Here is a 22,646-nt window from a genome sequence, read left to right on the forward strand (position 1 = left end):
GGTACAGGTTTGGGAGTTCTGTTATCCCAAAAGAAGCAACCAATAGCATTCTTAAGCCATACTCTATCCTCCAAAGCTTAAGCCAAGTCTATATATTGGCAACCTTATTTGCTAGGGCAAAAGTTTAGTGTGAAGATTGATCAACACGCTCTAAAGCTTTTATTACAACAAAGAATATCACGACCACAATACAAAAGGTGGGTTTCAAGACGGTTGGGCAACAATTTTGAAGTACGGTATCGCCTGGGACAAGAAAATAAGGATGTTTAATTTGCCAGAGGAACAGATCATTGGCCATTTCACCTACTGGATTACTTTTGCCATTGGACATTCCTAAGAGAGTGTGGGAAGACATCTTGGTGGTCGGTGATCGCTCGAGTAATGTATTCACTAGAGAGGTAGCAAGACTACCATGGCTACCCGCGGTCCATTGGATGAGAGTTTTTTATTGTCTAAGGGTAAGAGTTTTTCCTATGAATATCAATATATTGTAAGGAGATATCTTACAATTCCATACTTTGACGCCCATGTTACCAAAAGCTCCCATCAATGTAAACAATGACTACTAACTTCTAAGAGTGTATGAAAGATATAGTATAAGTAGTGAAATTTGATAAATCATCAATCTTCTTGAATGTTTAAATTTACATGCAGCCAAGGTGATTTCAGGTTATAATAACAATGTCAACCACATACCCGCAAACATGTCAAGAAAAGAACTTGGCCTGGCTATGGACAAAAGCACATGACACAACAATGGTTCATCACACCACTCCAGAAGGGAGTCGGAGGACAAGCTGTCCGCCCAAAACGCTGCAAAATTTCAAGACAGAAGGTTCAGCCTAAGACGAAAAGTTATTGGTCTAAATTTCGAAATAAAAAACAAGATGAAAGATCTGTATCTTGTTAAAAATAAGGGGAAAAAAACAAGTACTAACCTCTTCACATAATAGTAACAGAAGTCAGCTAGGATGAAAGTTTGTACAACTTCTGAGATCAGAACCATAGATGGCCATAAACCATATCCAAGAGCTACTAGAAGATGTCCACGACTATCCAAGACCTGATTACCGAAAAGAAAGCGATGCATCACCCATCACAAATCACAAAAGTGAATTTGCAGACAGAAGAAATAAAGAGAGATGGACAATTAGTTATATTTATTATACCTTAAAATGTGGTAGGTGGCATTACGGATAATTCGTTTGGAATAACACGACACGACGCAGTAGAAGAATAAGAAACCAAAACAATAAAGTCCCGTTTGATAGCTATTTTGTTTTTAGTTTTTTATCGTTGAAAGTTAAGCCTATAAACATTACTTTCACACCATTTCCTTGTTTTTCTGTCTATTTGTTTAAATCGTTTTCAAAATCTGAGTTACATCTTTTGAAACTAGAAAGAGTAGGTTTTAAAAACTTGTGCTTGTTTTGAAAATTTTATAGAGAATTCAAATGTGATTTAAAAGCACCAAAGAAATTGTAAAGAACAAGCCTAAATTTCAAGAGGAACTAAAATCAAGTGCGAAGATTTTTAGTTGTAAATTTCGACCTATAGCATTATCAATAACGAAGCAAGTACACATACAAAGCAATGCTAGAATCAAGAGAAGACTATAGAAAAGAAACCTGGAGAACCCAATGAGCGCAGCTAAGGAATCTTGCAATACCCAATGCAAATACATAATGGGCAGTAAATGGTTCAACAATCTGAAAGTTGGCGAGGGGAAAATGTTTAGCGTTACTGCCTCACATCGTAGTTTTTTAAAGCAAGTAAATTCAGTTCATTATGCAATATCATACCTTAGTGTTCTGCATCACTCGCAACTGGGGTAGCACCGAAACGGCTTCCAGATACACACAAAATGCCCAGAAAACTCTGTTAACAAAGTGATGAGAAGTTGATGGATGAACAAGTAAAGCCAGGATAGCACAGGGTGCTAGCTGCATCCAAAATGTAAAGGCAAGGTATTAGTAAGCCACAAAAATACACATCCGACTCATTAGTCCTGCACACAAGTTACAATGAACAACCTCGTTGGATCAATGGCCAAAAGAAAATATCCACGGTTAATGATACTAACAAATGCTACAATGGAATTGCTTCTGAGAAAAAAGAACTCGTGATAACTTGATATTAATAACAAATGCTACAATGGAACAGACGCAAACAGAACGAAACTTCTATATTCTTGGCAATGATGATATAAAATTCGACAAGTCAGTTTCTCTGAAAAATAGAAAAGAAGGAATCTAAAAAAAACAGAACCTTACCACATAATATAATGCAAAGTTGTCTTTATCCGCCATGTAGCTCGACTTAAGTTTGAAACGGATCATATAGATCACCCAGAGGGTCGTGGCCAGTGTTGCTAAATCTAATATGGTGTGTATATCATACTCCATAACAAAACTACAATACAACCTCGCAGCCAAGAAAATAGCGGTTAATTCTTGAGACTTGAGTGATATTCCTGAGAAACCAGAATATGCTTCAGAATCATGTGTGTGAAGAGGTAATGCATCAAAGAAAACTTCCAAATAAATCAAAAGGCTTACCTAAAAATGGTGAAGAAACAAGCATAATTTTAAAACCAATAACAAAATGGATCAGACAAGGCCAAGTTTCTAGGAGATAACAACTTGTGCAGATCTAGAATCCACACATTACAAGAACAACCACTGTAAATTGAACTCATAAATTGCTGCGTATGCAAACTAAATATTTGAATGAAGGATTAGAGATTAGATAAACACCCTAAAAAGTCCCTTGAAGATTAAACCTTTAGGTTAACATTCATTGTAACTAATAATTGGTATTCATGAATTCCCATAGCTCATCTCAGCTAAAAACTAAATAAATGCTGGAAAAGAAATAATTAGGGACAAGCAGGCAACGACAGGATTTCCGAATCCACCCACGATTATACAAATTTTGACAAAATTTTACTCGTTAGTCGCTCGATTGATAGAAACCATTTTTCTAAGGGCATTTTGATACCAAAACTGAGGGATTACCAGCACAAGTCCTCTCCTTCATCAGCTTATAAATAAGAACCGAAATTCCAATGGAGTGCACTGCCTCGGCAGCGACAAATAGATTATCATGATCGTGAACAACGGACCGAAGAACGGCCAGAGCCACCATACCAAGCACGACGGCCAGAAAGGCCTTCGCCTTCGGCGGCTGTCGCCGGACCCATGAGGAGACGATATGGATCAGATTTCTTGACGGCCTCATGAGATAACTCCAATCCTTTCTTTTTCTGTTTTGTTGCAGGCCTGATCAGAGGCGGCGGAGGATTGATCTTCCGGCGAAATTTAGGTTTTGCGGCGAGCAACCGACGAAGAGAGAGGCAGGCGAACCGCGTACGATAAATTTTGACGGGTCCATCACTCCTTTGAGAAAAATGGCGAATTTGGGTTGTCGGGTCAACGCATCCGGGTCATGATTTAATATCCTAATAATTTAGTTTTTAATTTGATAATTATTTTTATGGTTCCATTTTTATGAAATTAAAAGGCCTGATAATTATTTTTTTAGTTTTGGAGGATTATTTATAAATTCTTATCAAACCAACATTTTCAATAATAAATCTTACATAGAGTATATAATTAAAGACTAATTTAAACCAACAACGAAATTTAAGCTTTTTAACTGAGAGTGGGTTGGCTCGGTTCGAGTCTTTAACTTTTACCTTATCGTACCCTTAGGTTGAACGCACTTAAGCCTTAACTAAAAGTGGATAGATTTGTCTCGATGAATTCTTAGCTTAAAGTCATGTTATGTAGATGGACTAGATTGATGTCAAGCTTCTTGAGCTAGTTCGAATTGGTCTACTTTCAGTAGTTGTCTCCTATAGATTAAATAAAGCTTGTATCATGCAATCTATATGCTATTGATTGTATTGTTAGTGTATCCTTAGATTTGAAGAGTTCCATTATCGAAGCATGCAATATATTCCACGAACTCTCTTCTAAACTCTGGTTGATTTTCAACTCGTGCATATATGGTAGGTCTCTTCTTACTACAAACTAGGGTCGATCTCCTTTTTCATTATTTCGTCGCATATTTCTTCTTGTCAGAGCTATTTGACAGCTAAGTTAGCATGAGCGACAAGTGTTGGTCGGCCTCGACCAACAACTGCTTAGAGATTTCGATTACATTAGTTTAGTTATACGTGTGTGAATATTAAAGAGCTATACCTTGCCCAACCTTATCACCTAGTTTAAAAGATGAGCTTCAAGCCTTCCAATTTCAAATCGACTAAGATTAACATAATGAACTAAAGTTCAAAGGAAGAACAAGTTCCTGAAAGTGAACGAATAAACCATTGGGATGATATCGAGGTCAAAAAGTTAATTTGTTCTAAGCTCAAAATTCAAAGATAAAAATGTAATTTTTTAAAAAACCAATTGACCCGTTACAAACCGTACTCAAAACTCGAAGAACCAAAAACTTACTTTTACCCCACAAAAAAATAATTAAACTACATAATTTAAAAGTAAAATAATCAAGGTATGGTTAGGAAATAATCAGCTATTATATATGGATGATAAATTTAACCAAAAAAAGAACTGGAACTAAAAAATAATAATAAAATAAAATAGAAAAATGATGTTTCAGTTTTACATTATTAAATAATGAATGAATGAACTACAGTAAATTCGCACGAATTAAATTATTTTCATAAAGTCCTGAACAGATCCATGGCTGTAAACAGTAGAACTCGATGAGATAAAATTTAAAAAATAAAAGTCTACCAAACACAGAAGTATAAATTATAATTAGGCAAAACCGCAGTAAAAAAAACTGCCTCACTTGGTTAAAAAAAACGTTTATCATGAAATAAATTAGATTTTCTGAAGAGAAAAAAGAAAAAGGACAATAATTTTAAACTTATTTACATAAAAAATCAACGTTAAGATCAAATTGTTGACGGGCTAGAAAAGGAACCAGCTCAAACTCTTTAAGAAAGCTTTACCTGGTCTCACTCGGGCAATGGGGCGGAATCGAATGATTATGATCTCGACGATCAGGTAAGGTATATAAACTTTACCTCCGAGGTAAATTTCTTGCAAGACAGATATGGTTCCTCATTTCTCATGAACCTAGAAAGAAATGAGTCAGGATCTTATCAGAATCAGACTTTTCCTTCGTATTGGAAAAATTGTTTGTAATCCTGCTGCAATGTTGCCAGAGCATTTCTACATGGACCTTCTGTAGAGACAGCACAGCACAAAAATATGTGAATTTTTTGCATCTTCATTTCTGTTTTATAAGAAAACTGTATGACTTGATGATACTTACCGCCAAATACAGTGTGAAGATATTGAAGATCCTCAGCTGAACAGGCATCTATTAGAGCGTAGACACCGGGCCTTAACGCTTTGTCGATTACCCTGCAGCGGAATTGTCAAGATCATAAGCTAAGCATTTACTAGCCCCCGCGCTTGAGAAAGAGTTCAGCAAATTGTATTTGTAAGACTGTAGAACTATAATTTGCTAGCCCATATTTACAAATGGATACACTATGCATTATATTTGTAAGATTTAGAACTATAATTTGCTGAAATTTTTCTTTCATAGAAGTTTAGGATCCAAACCTTCTAATCCCGGATTTTAGGGGACCGAGTCCCGTGTAAACCGATATGTAATTCGAGAGAAAGAGGGAGCAGTGTCGCCCTACAAATTCCCTCTGCTGTCTTATCTGTGTCATGGAAACAGAAAAAGGTATGTCACTTAGACAAACAAGAGACGAGACAGATGAATACAACTTTAGTATCAGAGTGAAATTTCGAATAGTACGAGATATTAACGAGTCCAATCATAAAGGGACGATCGATATTATCGATCTAATGACTAAGAGTATTTATTGCTAAACGGAGAAAAAAATTAATGCTGATGCTATTCAGGCTGCAGAACTCGAGCAATAAAAAGTTTTAAAGAAATATTGACAGAAATATAAACCTCTTCATAAATCCTTCGGAGGAAACAAGCACACTTTACTCCCTCATCTACATTCCATGAAAAGTAACCACCCACAAGTTCCGGATCTGGATCTACTCTTTCAAGGGAATGAAGAAGAACGGACACTGATGCTTGTAGCTGAGCAATGGACTGCTTGCACTCACTATGGAAAACGACAAGATTAGTTCGATCATATCGAATCAAGGGTTTGAATGGAAGGCACAGTAAACAATCAAAATTGACTCCCACAACAATTATCAATTTGATTCTAGCTTGACAAGACATGATTAGAGATCACCAGGAATTACATGAAGATTAATAACAAGGTTCTGAACTTTTTTACAATTACAGCTTACAAACGTCAAAAGGCAACTATTTTCATTCTTCTAGCTCGACAAACAAAGATTAGAAAGTAATCGATAACCCCTAAATACTTGGTTCTGCCATTCAATTGTTCAAACAAGAACAAGTTGTGCTTTATGTAGTTAAAAAGACTACAATATATTTCAAGAATCATCTGAAGTGAAACATCAAGTAAGTAGTACAGTATCCAATCATCAGGCAAGAATAAATCACCAGTAGAAAATGATCAAACAAAGGAAAAATATTGATTACTCTGCAGCGAAAGATATTAAGAATCGCCTTTACGAATAAATTCCCGAACCTAAATCATACCTCTTATGATGCTTGAGAACGGTAAATAACAAACGGCAGCAGGCAGCGAAAAGATCTATTAAGAATTGTCTGTCTATAATCGAATTACTTGTGGCTACAACTGTATTGGAAGCTTCCTGAGTTGAGATAAGGGACTTTTCTGATTGAACAGGAATTCCTGGGAGCTTAAGAGAAAAATCTTCAAAAAGTGCTGCAGGAATGCGTAAACACTGTGCTACATGCCAAGCATTCATTTGGTATATAGCATGCTTCCCTGAAACTCTTGCAAGCACTTCAACAGACATAAGAATGACTGCTCCGGGATCTGGATCGCTCCTGCCTTTTGTGTCAATCGTTCTTACATAAAAAATATGTGGGCTCTGCAGGTGCAGAACTATGCTAAACAGACCAGCAATTAAGCTCTGAATGTGTCTTTTAACCACGCCCAAACATTTACGTCCTAAAAAAACAAGTGAGAAAAGGAAAATTATATTCGGTTAAGATTGGTTAATCGGCCAAGCTTAAATTGCAGAACAAAGTTATCTTGAAGAACAGTTTATTAAAAGAATACATAGACATGATTATTTCACAATAGAGAACATGCTAAAAGATATCAATTTCAATAATAACCTTTCGCCTTTGCTGCTCCTACATACAGGCAATGCAACATACGAGACCACGGAAAAGTAACATACAACTAATAAATATGCATAAACACTAGTACATGTTGAAAAGAGTTTATAAGACCGTCCATTTACAAGACTGCAAAAGAAGAAAAAGATTTGAAGGAATACATCAAAATAACAAAGCAAATAGTACATGCTCTTATATGGTGATGAAAAATTACCTGAAACAAATTCAAGAACCAGATCCAAGCATTCAACACCAGCCGCAACAATAGAGGAACAGCTTCCCCCATCTTCACTTCCAGAACATAATTCATATGTCGCTGTACAACCTTCCTGCACTCCAACTAGGGCTCTCTCTATAGCTTGAATAGCAGATAAGAGATGCAACTCCGAGGCTTCCCTTATGAACACTTTGAATGACATTCTCAATGAAGCTTTAAATTCATCCATGCAGTAGATTACAGGAAAAGATGATTCTTCGAATAATCCACCATCAAGAGTCTTAGTAGTGGACTCCGTCTCATGGGATGCTAAAGTAGCTCTTTTTCTCTGTAGAGATATACACTTTCCCATTGCTTTCAAATGGAGATTTACAAGTCTAGAATATAGGTCTCTGGATTTCATTGGATCAGCAGAAGGAAACAGATGGCCTAATTCCTCCAGATACTTAAGAACACCATCTAAGCATGCAAACAAAAATGGTTCTGGCACTTCAACCATATTCTCAAATTCTAGCAACAAGAATCTTGAAAAACCAATTAGGATGGCCATAAAACTTGATGACAGAGGAACGGTACCATATTGCTTATGCAATCTCAAAATGACTGAAGCAGCAAGAAATAGCTGTTTAAGTGCAAATGCTACATCAGGGCAGGATCCTTTCAGCAGTCCTTGCAAAAAGGATTGGTTCAACGATTGCATCTCAATTGTGTTAGCCTCATTGAGAATGGATGCAACACTGCTTTTATTTTCCAATTTCAACCTTTTTTTATTTGTGCTACCACTTTCACTGCCATCATCACAATGGGAAGATTCTAATTCACGATTTTTACTAAATGAAGTATCAGCCTCAGAGCCAGAGTGCTTAACCGGGAGCTCATCCACAACCAAAAGGTCTTGAGATGGTTGATTATCACACAATTTTGTTGGCCATTGACTGTTTCTATCAAGAAACATTTCCAAGATAAGACCTAACAGTTCTGAAGTTGCATTCATACAAAGGTTAAGTTTGGAACTGTATTCAAATTTCAACTTCATTGATCTCATGCGACGGTTACCATTCCTCAAATCAGTGTGGTCAACAGAAGAGGCTAGGCCCCACAAAAATCCATTAAGGCAAGAAGCTAGAGAATTAACTTTACACATTTGGGCACTATTTTTACCATCTCCAACTGAAACATTAGACTTCCTCAGAGAAATAAGTTCACTCTCCACCTGTTCCTTCAGACTGATACTCATTTGAATTGCACTATTGCACACTTCTACACAGTGAGTGGAATCTAAAGACACACCATCTCCATCATTTAGTTCATGGCAAACATCCTGGTGTTCCTCCTTGCAGGGTTTGTTGTCAATTACCATTAATCGTAAAGCATTCTTAAATTGATATTTGCTAGTTGTTAAAAACAAGTATGATGTATGATCCATCAAGGAGAAGATGATATCCTTAATTTTTGTGGCAGTACCTCCTGCAGAAGCTTCTTGAATTCGATTAACAATTGATATAGACTTGAAAAGCCATGAAACGGGAAATTGATTTTCAGATGGGAGTGGAATAGATGAGCTTTGTTCATTGCCAGCCTCATAGTAAGCCATAAATATATATTTCAAGGCCTTCCGGCAAGATGCAAACAATTTGAGGAGTTCAAATTGATTTGAACATAGAACAGTCTGATTATCTAATAAAGCACTCACCAATTGCCTGGAAAACAAAACAAAAGTAAAAGGGAATAAATTTCAAAGGCTCTTGACTACGACACTCCAAGAAGAAGCTACAAAAAAAATCATCTTCCAAGATTCACAGAGAAATAGTTGTTTTGTCATTCTATTATTTATAGTCTAATTAATAGCAATGGTATGAAAAGCAATGACAAACAAGTGAGTTCTATATTATCCTGCAAACTAAGAAACATTATATTCTGGCACCGTTGATAAGAAAAGAGAGCAAGGAAGCTACAAAAAAATGCATACCTTTCAAGTTTGAGAACATGAGTCGTATAAAGGGAAAAGGACCTTGAACTAAAGTTCCCTTTTGGCATCCAACACAAAAGGTCAATCAAATGCTGACAAGCTCTGAAACTCAAATTGCTTCGAGATGAATCACCCTTCCACTTGCAATCTTCTGTATATAACATATCAGATGAATGATTTACTGTTTTTGCAAGGGGAGCACTATCATCAGGAGTGCGTTTTCCACTGCAAACACTATTAGTTAAGCGCTCAAGTGTGCATATCACCTCCATCCAATCAGTTGAACTTGTATTAATATCATGAAAAGATGATAATAATGAAGCGCTCAACTCACGACAAAACCTTGATGGCAAAAACCTGCAGACAAACTAAAAGAATAGATAGTATTGCCATCATCTGATATGATAAACTCCATAAAAACTAGGAAATTTGAAAAAGAAATTAGACAGAAAGGTATTGACGGCAATGAAACCTTCAAAAGACATTAACTACCACATGCAAACCAAAACTAAAGAATAAAAAGTTTTTAAAAAAAAAAGAAACAGAGACTGAGAGGGTGAGTAGTGTTTATTTCAGTGTCATACTCTGTGTTCATAAAAGATGGGATCACTTAGAGCAGCTGATGAAATTTGTTGCAGGGACACTTTCTTTAGCTGCCGAAATCCATTGGTTTGTTGTCTTCCAATCTTCGTATCACTGCTTACTAAAAATTGATGGGACGTACGAATCAAAAAAGAAAGGAACATTTTTAGCTTCTTTTTAGCAGCATGATTCACCCAAATATCAACATTTTGACAAACAATCCACCAAACTGCTGTGGGGAATGACCTTTTGTTCACGTTACAAATACTGAAGTCCCAATCATCAATCTCACTAAGCATTACAGTAGATTTATCATTTGAAGTCGCAACTTCTTTAGTTGAATTCAAAACTTGACGTTTAGCTACCAAAGAAAAATGCCTCATCATGAAATCAGTAAGATCTTCTGCTTCTTTCCGCAAAACAGAGACAAGCCTCGAATACTTTTTGCTCTTTTTCTGTAACACGGACAAGCCATCATCACCAAGCACCTCAACCTGCATCAAATTCTCATTTCTCTGGTACAAATACTCAAGGAAGCCTATTTGTTTATTCAAATCCACTAACCTCTGAAGAGCCATGGTGAGCAATACATAAATTAAAGGGTACCAACCTACACTGGTGTCTTGATGATAAAGACTACAAACAGATTGGGCAACAACAAGTACAGAAGCTGAAGGTCGAATTATCCATGAGAAATATCCTTCATCACTCCAGTCAGTCCTCTGCATCCAATCACAGGCAGAATAGGCTACGAATGAGTCTCCAATTGCTGCTGACATCTTTCTAGATGAACTTGGAGGCATCAGGCTAATAGCTTGCCTGTACAGGTTCCGACAGGACATGTACAGGCAAAGGAAAAAAACAAAGACCCAATGACTGGTTACTCCAAATCCAAGACAATTATCTTCATCTGCAACCATAGCATCACATGTTTCGCCCATGACAGCAGCAAAGAATGCTTTGGCACCATCTGCCTGTGGCCCAACCAAATTACTCATGCAAGGACGTATGACAGAAACCAAGTTCTCAATCGAAGTTCCAACTTGGAACGCATTGCCAGATGTGATCATCAGTGAATCCAACATCAAAGCATATACTTCAGACAGCCCTCTCCCAAGAAGCACAGTTTGCATATTCAAATCCTCTGTGTTGTTTCTTGTATTCATGTTCATATTACATTGTCTCAGCCATCCTAAAGTCTCTGTCATGTCCTCAGTTAACTGCTGTATAATTCCGCTGGCTTGCCCTTCAGGTATATATTTAATAGCTTTATGAATTGCAAATTTTATTTCTTGTGAAGAAAGTAGCATACCAACTGATTTCCCATAAGCTTCGTGACCTAAAGATGTCATAAAGCTAGCATAATCTTTTTCAGTTTCGCCTTCATTTGATATCGCTGTCCTCATGGCTTTACATAGAGCAAAAATACTAACGTTGACCTACAATAGCAAATATATAGAAAAGGACTGATCATGGTTTTGTATATTAAATTTCAGATTAAGCAAAAAAAAAATAGCAGAATAATTTATAAGACAAAAAAAATATTATGATAAAGATATAACATGACAGAAAAGCAAGACAAATTTCAGATCATAATCCCAAGACTTAATACTGACCTGCCGTAGTTGACCATATAAGGCAACCAGCTGACATCCAAGCTCTTGAATCTTGGAAGTTAACAAGTGTTGCTTAGGTACGCTTGTGAAAGAAAGATTAATAGCAGAGTAAGAAAGGATCACAAGCCATAAGCTCACCAAATCATTCCCAATAACATCATATTCAATTTCCAGAAGATAACTAAGAGTCACCAGTATCTCATTTCCAGCTAAAACATATACTTCCAGGTCTACATCGTTTTCTATCTCACGTCTTGATAATAAAAGCAAATGAGAGGAAACCAACATTACTGTATCATACACCTTCTTTAAGAAATTATGGTAAGCCCCTTCAGAGTTATCCTCAGTTCTCAAGTACACCTTTTCCTTCATAAAACCTGCAAGTAGATTATTTATCGACTTGAGTAAGCAATGAACATCTGACAAGGCCGTTCCCAGTTTAATCTCAGCGCTAATGTGTTCAATTGTCTGAAGTAAAGGATCCAAAATTTGTACAAAAAACTCAAATAGAGGCTTCCTTATTTCTGTACTCAAACTGCTCTGGTTATTGCTTTTCTCTGAGAGTCCAGAGGATGCATGACTTGATATATCATCCCTCATTTTGTTATTCAGTTTGGTGTCCTCAGACGATATTGAAACTCCTTTCACCTTTTTAACTCGGACAACAAGCACATGAAACAATTCTCCTACCGCACCCAATGCCGAAAACTTCTTTCCTGCAACTAGTTTTTGCATTTTATCAAACAAATGTCTATGATAGCTCTTAATATGTGCTTTAGACTCTTCTGATTTCTCATCAGGGGATTTTATAACCTTCTCAGAACTATGTAAGCACAAAAATCCATCGATATGCACTGTGTGAAACAAAGCATGAGATAGAACTTCTTCAAGTAACTTCATCAATGTTCTTGTCCAACAATGATCACACCCATCAGCTTTAAGGCTTATGTCAAGCAATAATTGCAGTAATGGTTCCAAAAGCTTATTGACAAAATTGTGAAATCCAGCTTTCTTGGTAGGGTGAGTCCACAAAAATTTAGCAAAAGGCTTAAGCATCATACAGGAAAATTTAATAGCAAAAATTCCTACATCTTTATCTTCAAGGCTACTTACATAAATTTTGTGAAGAAACTCAAGCATTGCATCAATTGTAGAAATCCAAGCATCTAGATTCTCATTGGATAGACCCAAATGGGGAGAAAATACTAAAGAAACACAATCAAGCACAACATTGTACAACTTGAAACAATCCCCGGAAAACAACTCTTCTCTTGAACTCGAGAAATCCCCTAGTAGAGATATTGCACTTCTTGTAACAAAACAAAAGGCATGCAAAAGATTTTTTGAGAGATTCAAAGGGATGAGTGTTTTTACTGATTCTTCCAAACAAAATTTAAATACCTCCCAGCATCTATGATCTAAGCATGGCTCAATAGCCATGTTATGATGTTTTCCACCATCATTCTTCGCTTTCTTTTCAGATGAAATCAACAATGACTGCACCCAGTCGCTAAGAAAAACAATCAAGCGCGACATTTTGACCTTATCATGATATTTATCCTTCTCATTCCACTTTGAGTTTACAAAGCTGAACACTGCATCGACCTTCCTGCATTGAAATACCGAAGAACATTAAACAAAAGCTTACAGTGTTTCCGCGCAAAACCAATGAATTCCATCATAACACATATGCAAAAACACAGCGTGAGAGAAACAAACTTTTGTTGGTTGAATTCTTTGTTCTGAATCAAGAAAATCAACTCCAAGTTCCTCCATGGACAACTTTCATCAAACTCTTGAGACACTTCTCCCTGCTCCATCTTCTCAACCTGTTCTGTTCCGTCTACAACTTCCACTTCCGGCGAGACTAAAGGCCGAGCAGATTTGGAAGGCCGAGCAGATGTTTGAGGACTCTTCAGCTTTCTCTTTTTACTCTTCATATTTGAATTCTTCACTTTCAGCTCTATCTTCACCATTAACAAATACCTCAAAATCAATGCAAGATTTCCTTGCAACTGCGTTGCGAATGAAACAAACGTCTGCCGCCTAAAACCTAAACCAACTTTCCAACTTCGATATCATCCCACCATACCAAGCACGACGGCCAAAAATGCCTTCACCTTCGGCGGCTGTTGCCGGAACCATGCGAAAACAATACGGATCGGATTTTCTTCACGGCCTCGTGAGACAACTCTAGTCCCTTGTTTCTTCTGTTTTGTTGCAGGCCCGAGAAGAGGCGGCGTAGGGTTTATCTCCCGGCGAAGGTTTGGTTCTTCGGTGTAGGGTTTAGGGTTGTTTCCGGCGTAGGGTTTATCTGTACACAAGCTTTATGACAATAATTTAATTCCTACTTGGAAATTCATTTATTTATTATTTATTTTTATAAAATAATAATAATTAAAAGAAAAATGTCCTTAAATTCAATTTTCTTTTTTGTTTTTTTTAAAGGTTTGAGGTATCTTTTAAATAAAGTACTAAAACAGTATTTATAAAAAATTAAAAAAAAAAAAAAAAAAAAAAAAAAAAAAAAAACCTAACTATAAAAATATTTTTTAGATTTTTTATAAAGTTTTAAGAATTTTATTGTAACTTTTAAAAAATTGATAAGTTCGTGATACCACTCGTCACAATCGCACTTTTAATGGTAACGGACTTGTGTGCGGCACTCACTCCTCAACAACAAGTTAAGTCAATTCGTCTTTGTGTCGCCTACGGACAAGCAACATATGCACGAACCTCTAGCCCCAAGTCAAGAAGAAAGTTTTAGAAAACGGGATAGAGAGATTTCAAAAGAGAGTTTGAAAGCGAGATTTAAAATGATGTTATATGCCAGCAAAATACACCTAACCTTTTTTTCAAAATTTTTAAATTTATAATATTTTAGTATGTAAAATTTTCATACCAATTTTTATCGTAAAACAATTCAATTTTTGTATTTTATGAATACATTTGGACTTTAATAAATTTATTAATTTATGTAAATAAACAAATAATTATAAATTTTAAAATATATAGACTAATTTATTATAATAAAAAAATAAAGTATGGTCGGAGGAATGTAATAGATATTTTAAGATAAAATTACCTTTATGCCCTCTACTACATCGTTCATTCCATGAGGCGGTTCATTCACAGCATCAGTTTTCGTATAAATACCACTTGGTTCTCTATCAGTTTCTGTTATCTTCCCTTTTCAAACCTTCGATCTCTCTCCTCTGTAAATCGCCATTGTTGACGATTCAAAGATCGTGAAATGACTTACTGTTATGGTTATAAGCCTCACCCTTCCGGTCCACTCCCCGGCCCTATCCTTGTGCTTCTCACCGTAGTCTTCATCTTGATCGGATTGTCCTCCTTGTTCCCCTCTGAACCTATCGACTTCTCCGAGTTTCAAATCAATTGGCCTCTTCTCGCTGTTCCGATTATTATACTCGTTCTCGTTCGCTTATTGTCGTCTGTGGATTCTTCATCCAGGCACTGCGCTTGCGATCGCGACTGGAAGATGCATTGTCAGTGCCGCCATGGCGCGTGGTAACTTAATTTAATTGAAATGCGTTTCATCGTTTTATATTACTTATAGTTGTTGCGTAAATTATTGTCCGGTGTTTATGTGATACCGTCTTTGTTGTGGAAGTGCCGAAGGATTTTGATCGATTCTTGTTACGGAAAGGATCGAAGGTTGTTATATGATGTGATGATCCGTTTGTTCTTAGATAACATGTGAAGCGAAAAGTTTAATTGAGATTTTTTCTCAATTCGTCTTGGTTTGTGTGGTTTAGGTACAATTCGTCAACTATTGACCTTGAACTTTCTGGATTTTAATCTGATCTTGAGAAATAGATAATCAATAAAGCAGAGCATAAGTTACAACGTGAATCAGTGGAATTCCTTCCTTATGTCATACTAATGTTAATTTATGTCTATTAGATAGTATAAATCAAGCTTGGTAAGATTCGAATGCAAGTAGGGTTAGAGATAAAGCAAAACCAGAACGAGAGCAGCAGCAACCAAAATGCGAATTTAACCGAATACCAGCAGCAATCAGTTTAAATGTTCATCGAGTCGACCTGAATGGCAGTTGCCGAAATCGGAAGTTGATCAGTCCACCCATGGAATATGAAGACATGAAGAAAACCAGCAAGATGGGCAACAAGAAAAGAACTAGCTGGAAACTGGCGGGTGTCCCAAACATTTGAGATTCTTTATTGCGCGTGTGCTGAGAGAACCAAAGCAACGCAATGACAATGCCAAAAATGGTGAGCAATTGTGGTGGTGGAGATGAAACAGACCCTAGGGTTTGTCCTGCCAATCCCTGGAGAGGCCCTCTCCTCTTTGGTTGTACCCACTCCATCTCTCTCTCTCTCTCTCCTCTCTCTCCTCTCTCTCCTTAAGCCTCTTCCTTTCTCTCACTTGAAAGCCCTACACTGCCATGAAATACAAAGAGAGGGAGATGGAATTGGCTTGTGTTGGTTTTGGGATATGTTCTTTGAGTGTTGCCTTGGCCAAGGTACTATTGGTTTTGGGGATATTTGCATTTATTAAGCAATAAGATCCTTTCATCTCAAATGACCTGTGTTTTATTCTCTTTGCCAAACTTCTTTCAACTATCTCTCAAGTTTCCAGCAAATCTAAATACTACCCAAGAGTTAGAATGACTTTTCAATGAGTTTCCATAGCAACTGGAATCTAGAAGGTGAACAAACGAAAAATTGGAATCTAGCCTTTGATCTCTTCTCCGAAACTCGGGTCCTAACAGTCTTATATGAGATCCCATGTCGATTGTGGAGAAGAATGAAACATTCTTTATAAGGGTGTAAAAACCTCCCCTAGCAGACGCGTTTTAAAAACCTTAAGGGGGAAACCTGAAAGGGAAAACCCAAAGAAGACAATATCCACTAGCGGTAAGCTTGGATTGTTACAAATGGTATCGGAGCCAGACACCAGGCAATGTGTCAGTGAGGAGACTAAGTCCTGAAGGGGGTGGACACGAGGCAATGTGCCAGCAAGGACGCTAGGGAACGAAGGATGGTGAATTGGAAGGTCCCACATCGATTGGAGAAGGAAACAAGTGCTAGCGATGACGCTAGGCCCCAAAGGGAGTGGATTGTAAGATCCCACATTGGTTGGGAGAACAAAACATTCTTTATAAGAGTATGAAAATCTCACCCTAGCATACGTGTTTTAAAAATCTTGAGAAAACCCAAAAAGGAAAGCCCAAAGACAACAATAGCCTATTGGACTATTGCATCTTATTTGTGCTCTCTTCTAATTTTCTCCTTGAGCAAAGAATAGCTATCCAGCCTTACATGATTGAGAAAGAAGGTTGTTCTTTCTATCTATACAAAATACCACGCAGGCTCAGTATTCTATGAGATGTTAGGAAAGTTCAAAATAACCGAGAAAGACTCAAGAACTCTTATTAAGGTACTCAATTATTCTATAGCAAAGTAACTTCAGGAATACAACAAAAAGATAATATTTTCTAGCATTCACAGAAAGAACCTGAACACGCTGAAAACTTGACTACCCCAAGGGGTGTTGCTATGGATACAAAACATTGCCACCCTTACCTCTTGTGCTCGACACCAAGAACTCCCAAAAGATTTCAAGCAGCGACTTTCTTGGCAGTTACAGAGTTAACTATTGTTCCAAATTCGGGACCCTGCAATCGCAACATGGAACAGAAGTTGAGATGGGAACTTCAAGTGACATTCTCTAAATTTCATTCTTATAATTTGATAGGAGATGTTAGAAATGCACCTTCAACGAAGCACCTCCAACTAGAAATCCATCTATATCCTCTTTTTTGGCAAGCTCCGCACAATTACTTCCATTCACCGATCCTGACAATAATATCGATACTTAGACATATGAGCCGCTCAAGATTCAGACAAGTAAATTAATTTCTACAGCAGCTATAAAGTTAACAGTAGCACAATGGAAGCGGTAGTTACCTCCATAAATAATTCGTGTTTTAGATGCCACTTCTGGTGATACATTCTTCTTAAGCCAATCACGAACTGCTGCATGCACTTCCTGAGCTTGCTCGGGCGAAGCCACTTTGCCAGTCCCAATGGCCCATACTGGCTCATAAGCGATAACAATACCATCCCAACTCGGAACAGCATCTGCAGTCAATGGGAAATACTAAAGTTATACAGAGAACTCCCGCACTTTTCTGTTCTCAGATCTGTGAATATAGATCATCTAAGTGAAGGAATGAGTGAGCTAGTAACACTTGCCTGCAAAAGCTTTCAATTGCCGAAAGCAAACATCAAAAGTTTTCCCAGCTTCCCTTTCCTCTAGTAATTCCCCAATGCAAGCCATTACTCCAAGACCCTCGCTCAAGGCATAGGCAGCCTTCTTTCCTATGAACTACAGTTGCCAAAGCATCAGTCAGCGTTGGAGAGAATCAGCTTGAACACTGATCTCTTGGGAACCACTCAATTTCATAACATTCACCTGGTCATCTTCACCAATGATATGTCTACGTTCCGAGTGCCCAAGGATAACCCACTTGCAGCCTAAATCTTTCAATTGTTCAACACTGCAGCACATACAAATTAATTTAAATAATGCAAAGATCTAACATATATTAGTAAGCGGAAAACTCAAAACACACATGAGACATTTTTGAAAAATCCGCAGTATGAGTTACAAAGGAAAAGACAAGTTTAATAGGCATCTGATCTAAACAGAAAGTAGCTCAATCATGCACAATTGCTCTTCGAAAGCCTTCCCCGTAAAAGGTAAAAAAGCTCAAAAAAGGAAAGCTAACGATTTAAATTAAATAAAATTATTGGCTTAAGCAAGGGTAACTTATAAACATCAAAATCTCTTAGGGACTTGTATTTCTCAAACTCTTATTTTATATATGTGTGTGTATATATACCCATAAGTATCAAAGCCAACTTGCACACTTCGACTGTCCTCATGGAATGCTTGGTCCATGGTTGCCAAGATAACTCGTAAGATATTAATCATAGGTAGGTCGTCACCATGGCTTGAACTTACTCTCACTAAGCCTATACAACTCCAAAATTTCAAAATGTAATTTTTACAACACACAGCAACTAAAAGCAGTTCAAATCATCAATAGAGCACTAGCATTATGGTGTTAAACCTCATTATTATCTCAGTTGCAGATCAATAAGTAAGCAGACTACTTAAATTTTCAACCTAAGTTTTCTCCGGTAAAAGCACCAAAGGATGAATTAAAAAGCACCAAAGGATGAATCAACAGATAACCTGATTTCTCCGGTAAAAGCACCACCCTTGCTCACCCATGAATTTTGGGCAGAGATCTCAATCCTAGATGTCAATGAGCTCTTCACCTGATCAATATAAACAAAGGGAGGTGCTACAACAACATCTGCATTCCTCCACCCACATCCAAATATCCTTTTTCAGAAGAATGTACTTGAAGAGTAGAATAACAAATGTGAAGGAAAAAAAAGAAGAATTATTGGGGGGGATATAAAGAGAGACTATTGGAATTTAGAACAAAAAATGTCATTCATCCTCATCAGCAATTCAGGTGTATTAATAAATTAATGTAAATATTAAATCACCAATCAACCCAAGAACTTAAGTTGATAAGTTGATGGGTTATGGTAAATTTAATTATATCAACACTCCTGATACTTCTCAACACTTGTAGGCTTGAAATTTTGTAGGAAGAGCTAACAAGCGAAACATAATATTAATAGGGGAGAAAATGACATTCTATGTAAAAGCCTAGCCAAGGGAAAAAAACAAAAGAAACGAAACCCTAGCCATCCCTCTCTCTGTAGAACGTAGCCCGAAACCTCGCCGTCGTCTCCATCTTCTTCTCCTTCCTTATGCACACCGCCACCTCCCTTCTTCTCCTGTTTTTTATTCTTTTTTTCTGCCCACACCCATCATGACAGCTACCAACTGCCCTGCCATGTATCATCGCTCATATCGTCATCACACTGCACCGTCGTCGACATGCTAACCAACCAAGCATAACTCTTTTGGGAAAGTGGGAATAGGACCCACATGTCTGAATTATTATAGCAAAATCTCTAGATAAGAGACCTTTCTATTGAAACTCAAACCGTTTTTATTTTCTACATCTGGTTAGACATGTATGCTCATTGAGGAGTGATTGTTGAATACGGTTTTTAGTAAGTAGATTACACCCGGTGTGTTTTTGTGTGTTTTGAGTAATCAACCCCAGGGTTCCTCGATTTTGATTGGGTAACTGTATAATGGTTTGTATATCTGGCCACAATAGGGGAGTGACTTATTGAGTATATTTAATACTTGTCCTGTTTTTAAAGTGATTTTCAAGTAAGGGCAAGGTCGTAGCATAGGAGTGACAAGCAGGGTGGAGAAGCCGATCATGGGGCAACTCTGGCATCTTTATGTTTTTCTTTACTTTGATACATTTCTGCATTGGGTTTATTTAATTACTTGTTTAAACTTCATTAGAATACTCCTAGTTTATGGGAACTAGGGAATTTTGGATTGAAGGCGTTCTTATTGTTGAACTATTTGGTTAAATTGGATGCCTTTCAAAATTTCTTTAGAAAGGTGTACCCATGCATGATTTCACTAAAGTGTCTTTTAGCATCTATTCATGTATTTTTAACTATAAACTTTTAGTGTTAAGTGACATTTCTGACCGGAACGTATGCGAGAAGTCGGGTCGTTACATTTTGGGAGTTCGAACACAGGATGAGCAAAGAACCTTCTACTCTAATACAATATTAAATCACCAATCAGTTCAAAAGTTCAAGCTAATGGGTTCCCGTAAATTTAATTATATCAAAAGTCTAATGCTAACCCACTATAAAATTGATAGATGTCTTGATATAAGTATTCTTAAAAAAGGAGGGGATGTAATAAAGTTAGGAACAGGCTGGTATCAAACGCCACCTTTGTTTTTTAGGAATTGCGTACATTGATTGCCAAGTGAATATGAGAGGGAAAAATTGCAACCTCAAACCTGACCTTTTTATTTTTTATAACAAGAACATATAATGAAACGGTGATAACAGGCATCCTCCAATATAAGACTTAACTTACCAACGTCATCTTCCAACTTTGCATTGTTCAAGTCCGCGACAAGCTTGGATATAGATTCCTTTGTACCATTCTGGAAATTAGAATAAAGAGGAAAGAATGTATATAAGTCGATCACAAATCAGAAATAATTAGTAGCAGGAAGAAAACTGACTTTATTTTGGGTACTACAATGGATCCAGTACATTTTAAACTTACAACCTTTGTATGATCAAGTATTAGAAGACAGGAAAGTTTATGAAGATTTCAATCATTATAATTCAGAAGTGGCAGAAGAATCTTTGTATGATCTAAGAAGGGATAGCTTGAGCCTAACCAGTTTTAAACTTAAAGCATTTTGCCCATGAAAATGAAGTTATACATGTTGGATGATGAAAGTCCCACATCGACTAATTTAGGGAATGATCATGGGTTTATAATCAAAGAATACTCTCTCCATTGGCATGAGGCATTCTGGGGAAGCCCAAAGCAAAGCCATGAGAGCTTATGCTCAAAGTGGACAATATCATACCATTGTGGAGAGTCATGTTCAACTAACATGGTATCAGAGCCATGCCCTAAACTTAGTCGTGCCAATAGATTGGTAAATCCTCAAATGTCGAACAAAGGACTCCAAAAGAAAAGGAGTCAAGCCTCCTCAAAGGCATAGTAAAAAATGACTAAGACTCCAAAAGAAAAAGGAGTCGAACCTCGATTAAGGGGAGGCGTACTTTGTTCGAGGGGAGGTGTTGGATGATGAAAGTCTCACATCGACTAATTTAGGGAATGATCATGGGTTTATAATCAAAGAATACTCTCTCCATTGGTATGAGGCCTTTTGGGGAAGCTCAAAGCAAAGCCATGAGAGCTTATGGCAATATCATACCATTGTGGAGAGTCGTGTTCAACTAACAATACAGACAAAGAAGAATGTGGTCTATTTATCTAAATGCTTCATCTATTTCAAATGATTTGTACATATTTCCCTTTAGTAGCTAACAGGAGGTTCATACAAATCCAACTAAACCAATTAATAGTTGATAAATAAATGAAAATCAACCACATTCTCATCGCGAGTTGTTACTGAAAAGCAAAGTTCTAGAAACACGGTGAAAAGACTTGTGTTTTATATGGATGCTCGAGAGATTGTGGACAGAACAAAAACATAGAATGATTGAAGAAAAATCATAGGATGCATGTATACCGTACATAAGAACTTTTTTGCTCGACATGTATAACTATCCATCACAGATCTTTAGCAATAAGATTATCGATAATGAAGAAACTTACGCATTTCCAGTTTCCACCAACGAAGAACTGCAAATACAACAAAGAACGATAATAATTAGAAATTAGAAATAAGCAAAAAGTTTCATCGTAGCTTCTCATCCTCTCTTACACTAATGAAAAAAGGTTCAATACCTTTCCGGAGCCGGCCATGGCAACAACGCCACGGGAGCCTTTCCTTGAGGATGCAAGGCGGATTTGTGAGCGAACGTTTTGCAATAGAGTCTGAGAAATGTCGGAGTTGGAACCTGACAACCGGACAGATGAGAGTTGAGATGCAAGAGAAGTAGACACCACCGCCATGGCCGAGCTTAGCTAGGGATACCTTCGAGGCTCTGGTAAAAATCAGGATTCGTTCGGAGTTATATTTGGTGCACGCTCCGGCTCTCCTCCGCCGCTTGATCGGGATTAGGAGAGTGCGAGTCAATAAAGTGGATGTGGAAGGCGCGTGTTGTCACTCTCCAGGTACCCACAGACAAATTTCTCTACGTCAAATAATAAATTTTTGTTTAAAATTAAATATGAATTTTATTTTTTTAAAAAAAGTGTAAATAAAATTAAAAGGTTGAGTAATTAATTAAATTGAAAGCTTGAAGTTATAATTAGATTCAAATATTATTTGAACCTTGCCACCGTTTCTAGGACCGCCCGACGCCTCACATGCACAGATAGAGATACCTACATAGTG

The 22,646-nt window shown here is 37.1% G+C and overlaps 3 protein-coding genes across 4 annotated transcripts; all 3 read right to left on the minus strand.

Annotated features, from left to right (window-relative positions):
* Positions 1-592: 592 nt before the first annotated feature.
* Positions 593-3,408, minus strand: LOC111795232 (uncharacterized). The gene is made up of 6 exons (XM_023677530.2): positions 3,018-3,408; positions 2,274-2,473; positions 1,803-1,943; positions 1,629-1,709; positions 939-1,063; positions 593-813 (listed from the first exon to the last, which is right to left on the minus strand). The coding sequence occupies exons 1-6, from the start codon at positions 3,238-3,240 to the stop codon at positions 765-767; spliced, it is 819 nt and encodes a 272-aa protein (XP_023533298.2). The 5' UTR covers positions 3,241-3,408; the 3' UTR covers positions 593-764.
* Positions 3,409-4,787: 1,379 nt separating this feature from the next.
* LOC111795175 (Urb2/Npa2 family protein) lies at positions 4,788-13,978 on the minus strand. 2 transcript variants are annotated; one of them, XM_023677454.2, is made up of 10 exons: positions 13,361-13,978; positions 11,642-13,250; positions 10,028-11,464; positions 9,444-9,811; positions 7,472-9,174; positions 6,646-7,084; positions 5,971-6,133; positions 5,607-5,710; positions 5,311-5,402; positions 4,788-5,220 (listed from the first exon to the last, which is right to left on the minus strand). In XM_023677454.2, exons 1-10 carry the CDS (start codon positions 13,615-13,617, stop codon positions 5,144-5,146), a joined length of 6,249 nt encoding a protein of 2,082 aa, XP_023533222.2. In that variant the 5' UTR covers positions 13,618-13,978; the 3' UTR covers positions 4,788-5,143. The 2 variants fall into 2 exon arrangements, with proteins under 2 accessions (XP_023533222.2, XP_023533223.2); XM_023677455.2 differs by having other exon boundaries at positions 11,642-13,246; positions 13,361-13,556.
* A 3,055-nt stretch (positions 13,979-17,033) lies between these two features.
* LOC111795181 (triosephosphate isomerase, chloroplastic) lies at positions 17,034-22,263 on the minus strand. Its single transcript, XM_023677466.2, has 9 exons — positions 22,094-22,263; positions 21,962-21,988; positions 20,696-20,765; positions 18,890-19,013; positions 18,104-18,188; positions 17,884-18,016; positions 17,596-17,769; positions 17,402-17,484; positions 17,034-17,303 (listed from the first exon to the last, which is right to left on the minus strand). Exons 1-9 carry the CDS (start codon positions 22,259-22,261, stop codon positions 17,247-17,249), a joined length of 921 nt encoding a protein of 306 aa, XP_023533234.1. The 5' UTR covers positions 22,262-22,263; the 3' UTR covers positions 17,034-17,246.
* Between the last annotated feature and the right edge of the window lie 383 nt (positions 22,264-22,646).

Source organism: Cucurbita pepo, chromosome 5, assembly GCF_057944985.1.
Source record: "Cucurbita pepo subsp. pepo isolate OVF chromosome 5, ASM5794498v1, whole genome shotgun sequence".
NCBI classification, from domain to species: Eukaryota; Viridiplantae; Streptophyta; class Magnoliopsida; order Cucurbitales; family Cucurbitaceae; genus Cucurbita; species Cucurbita pepo.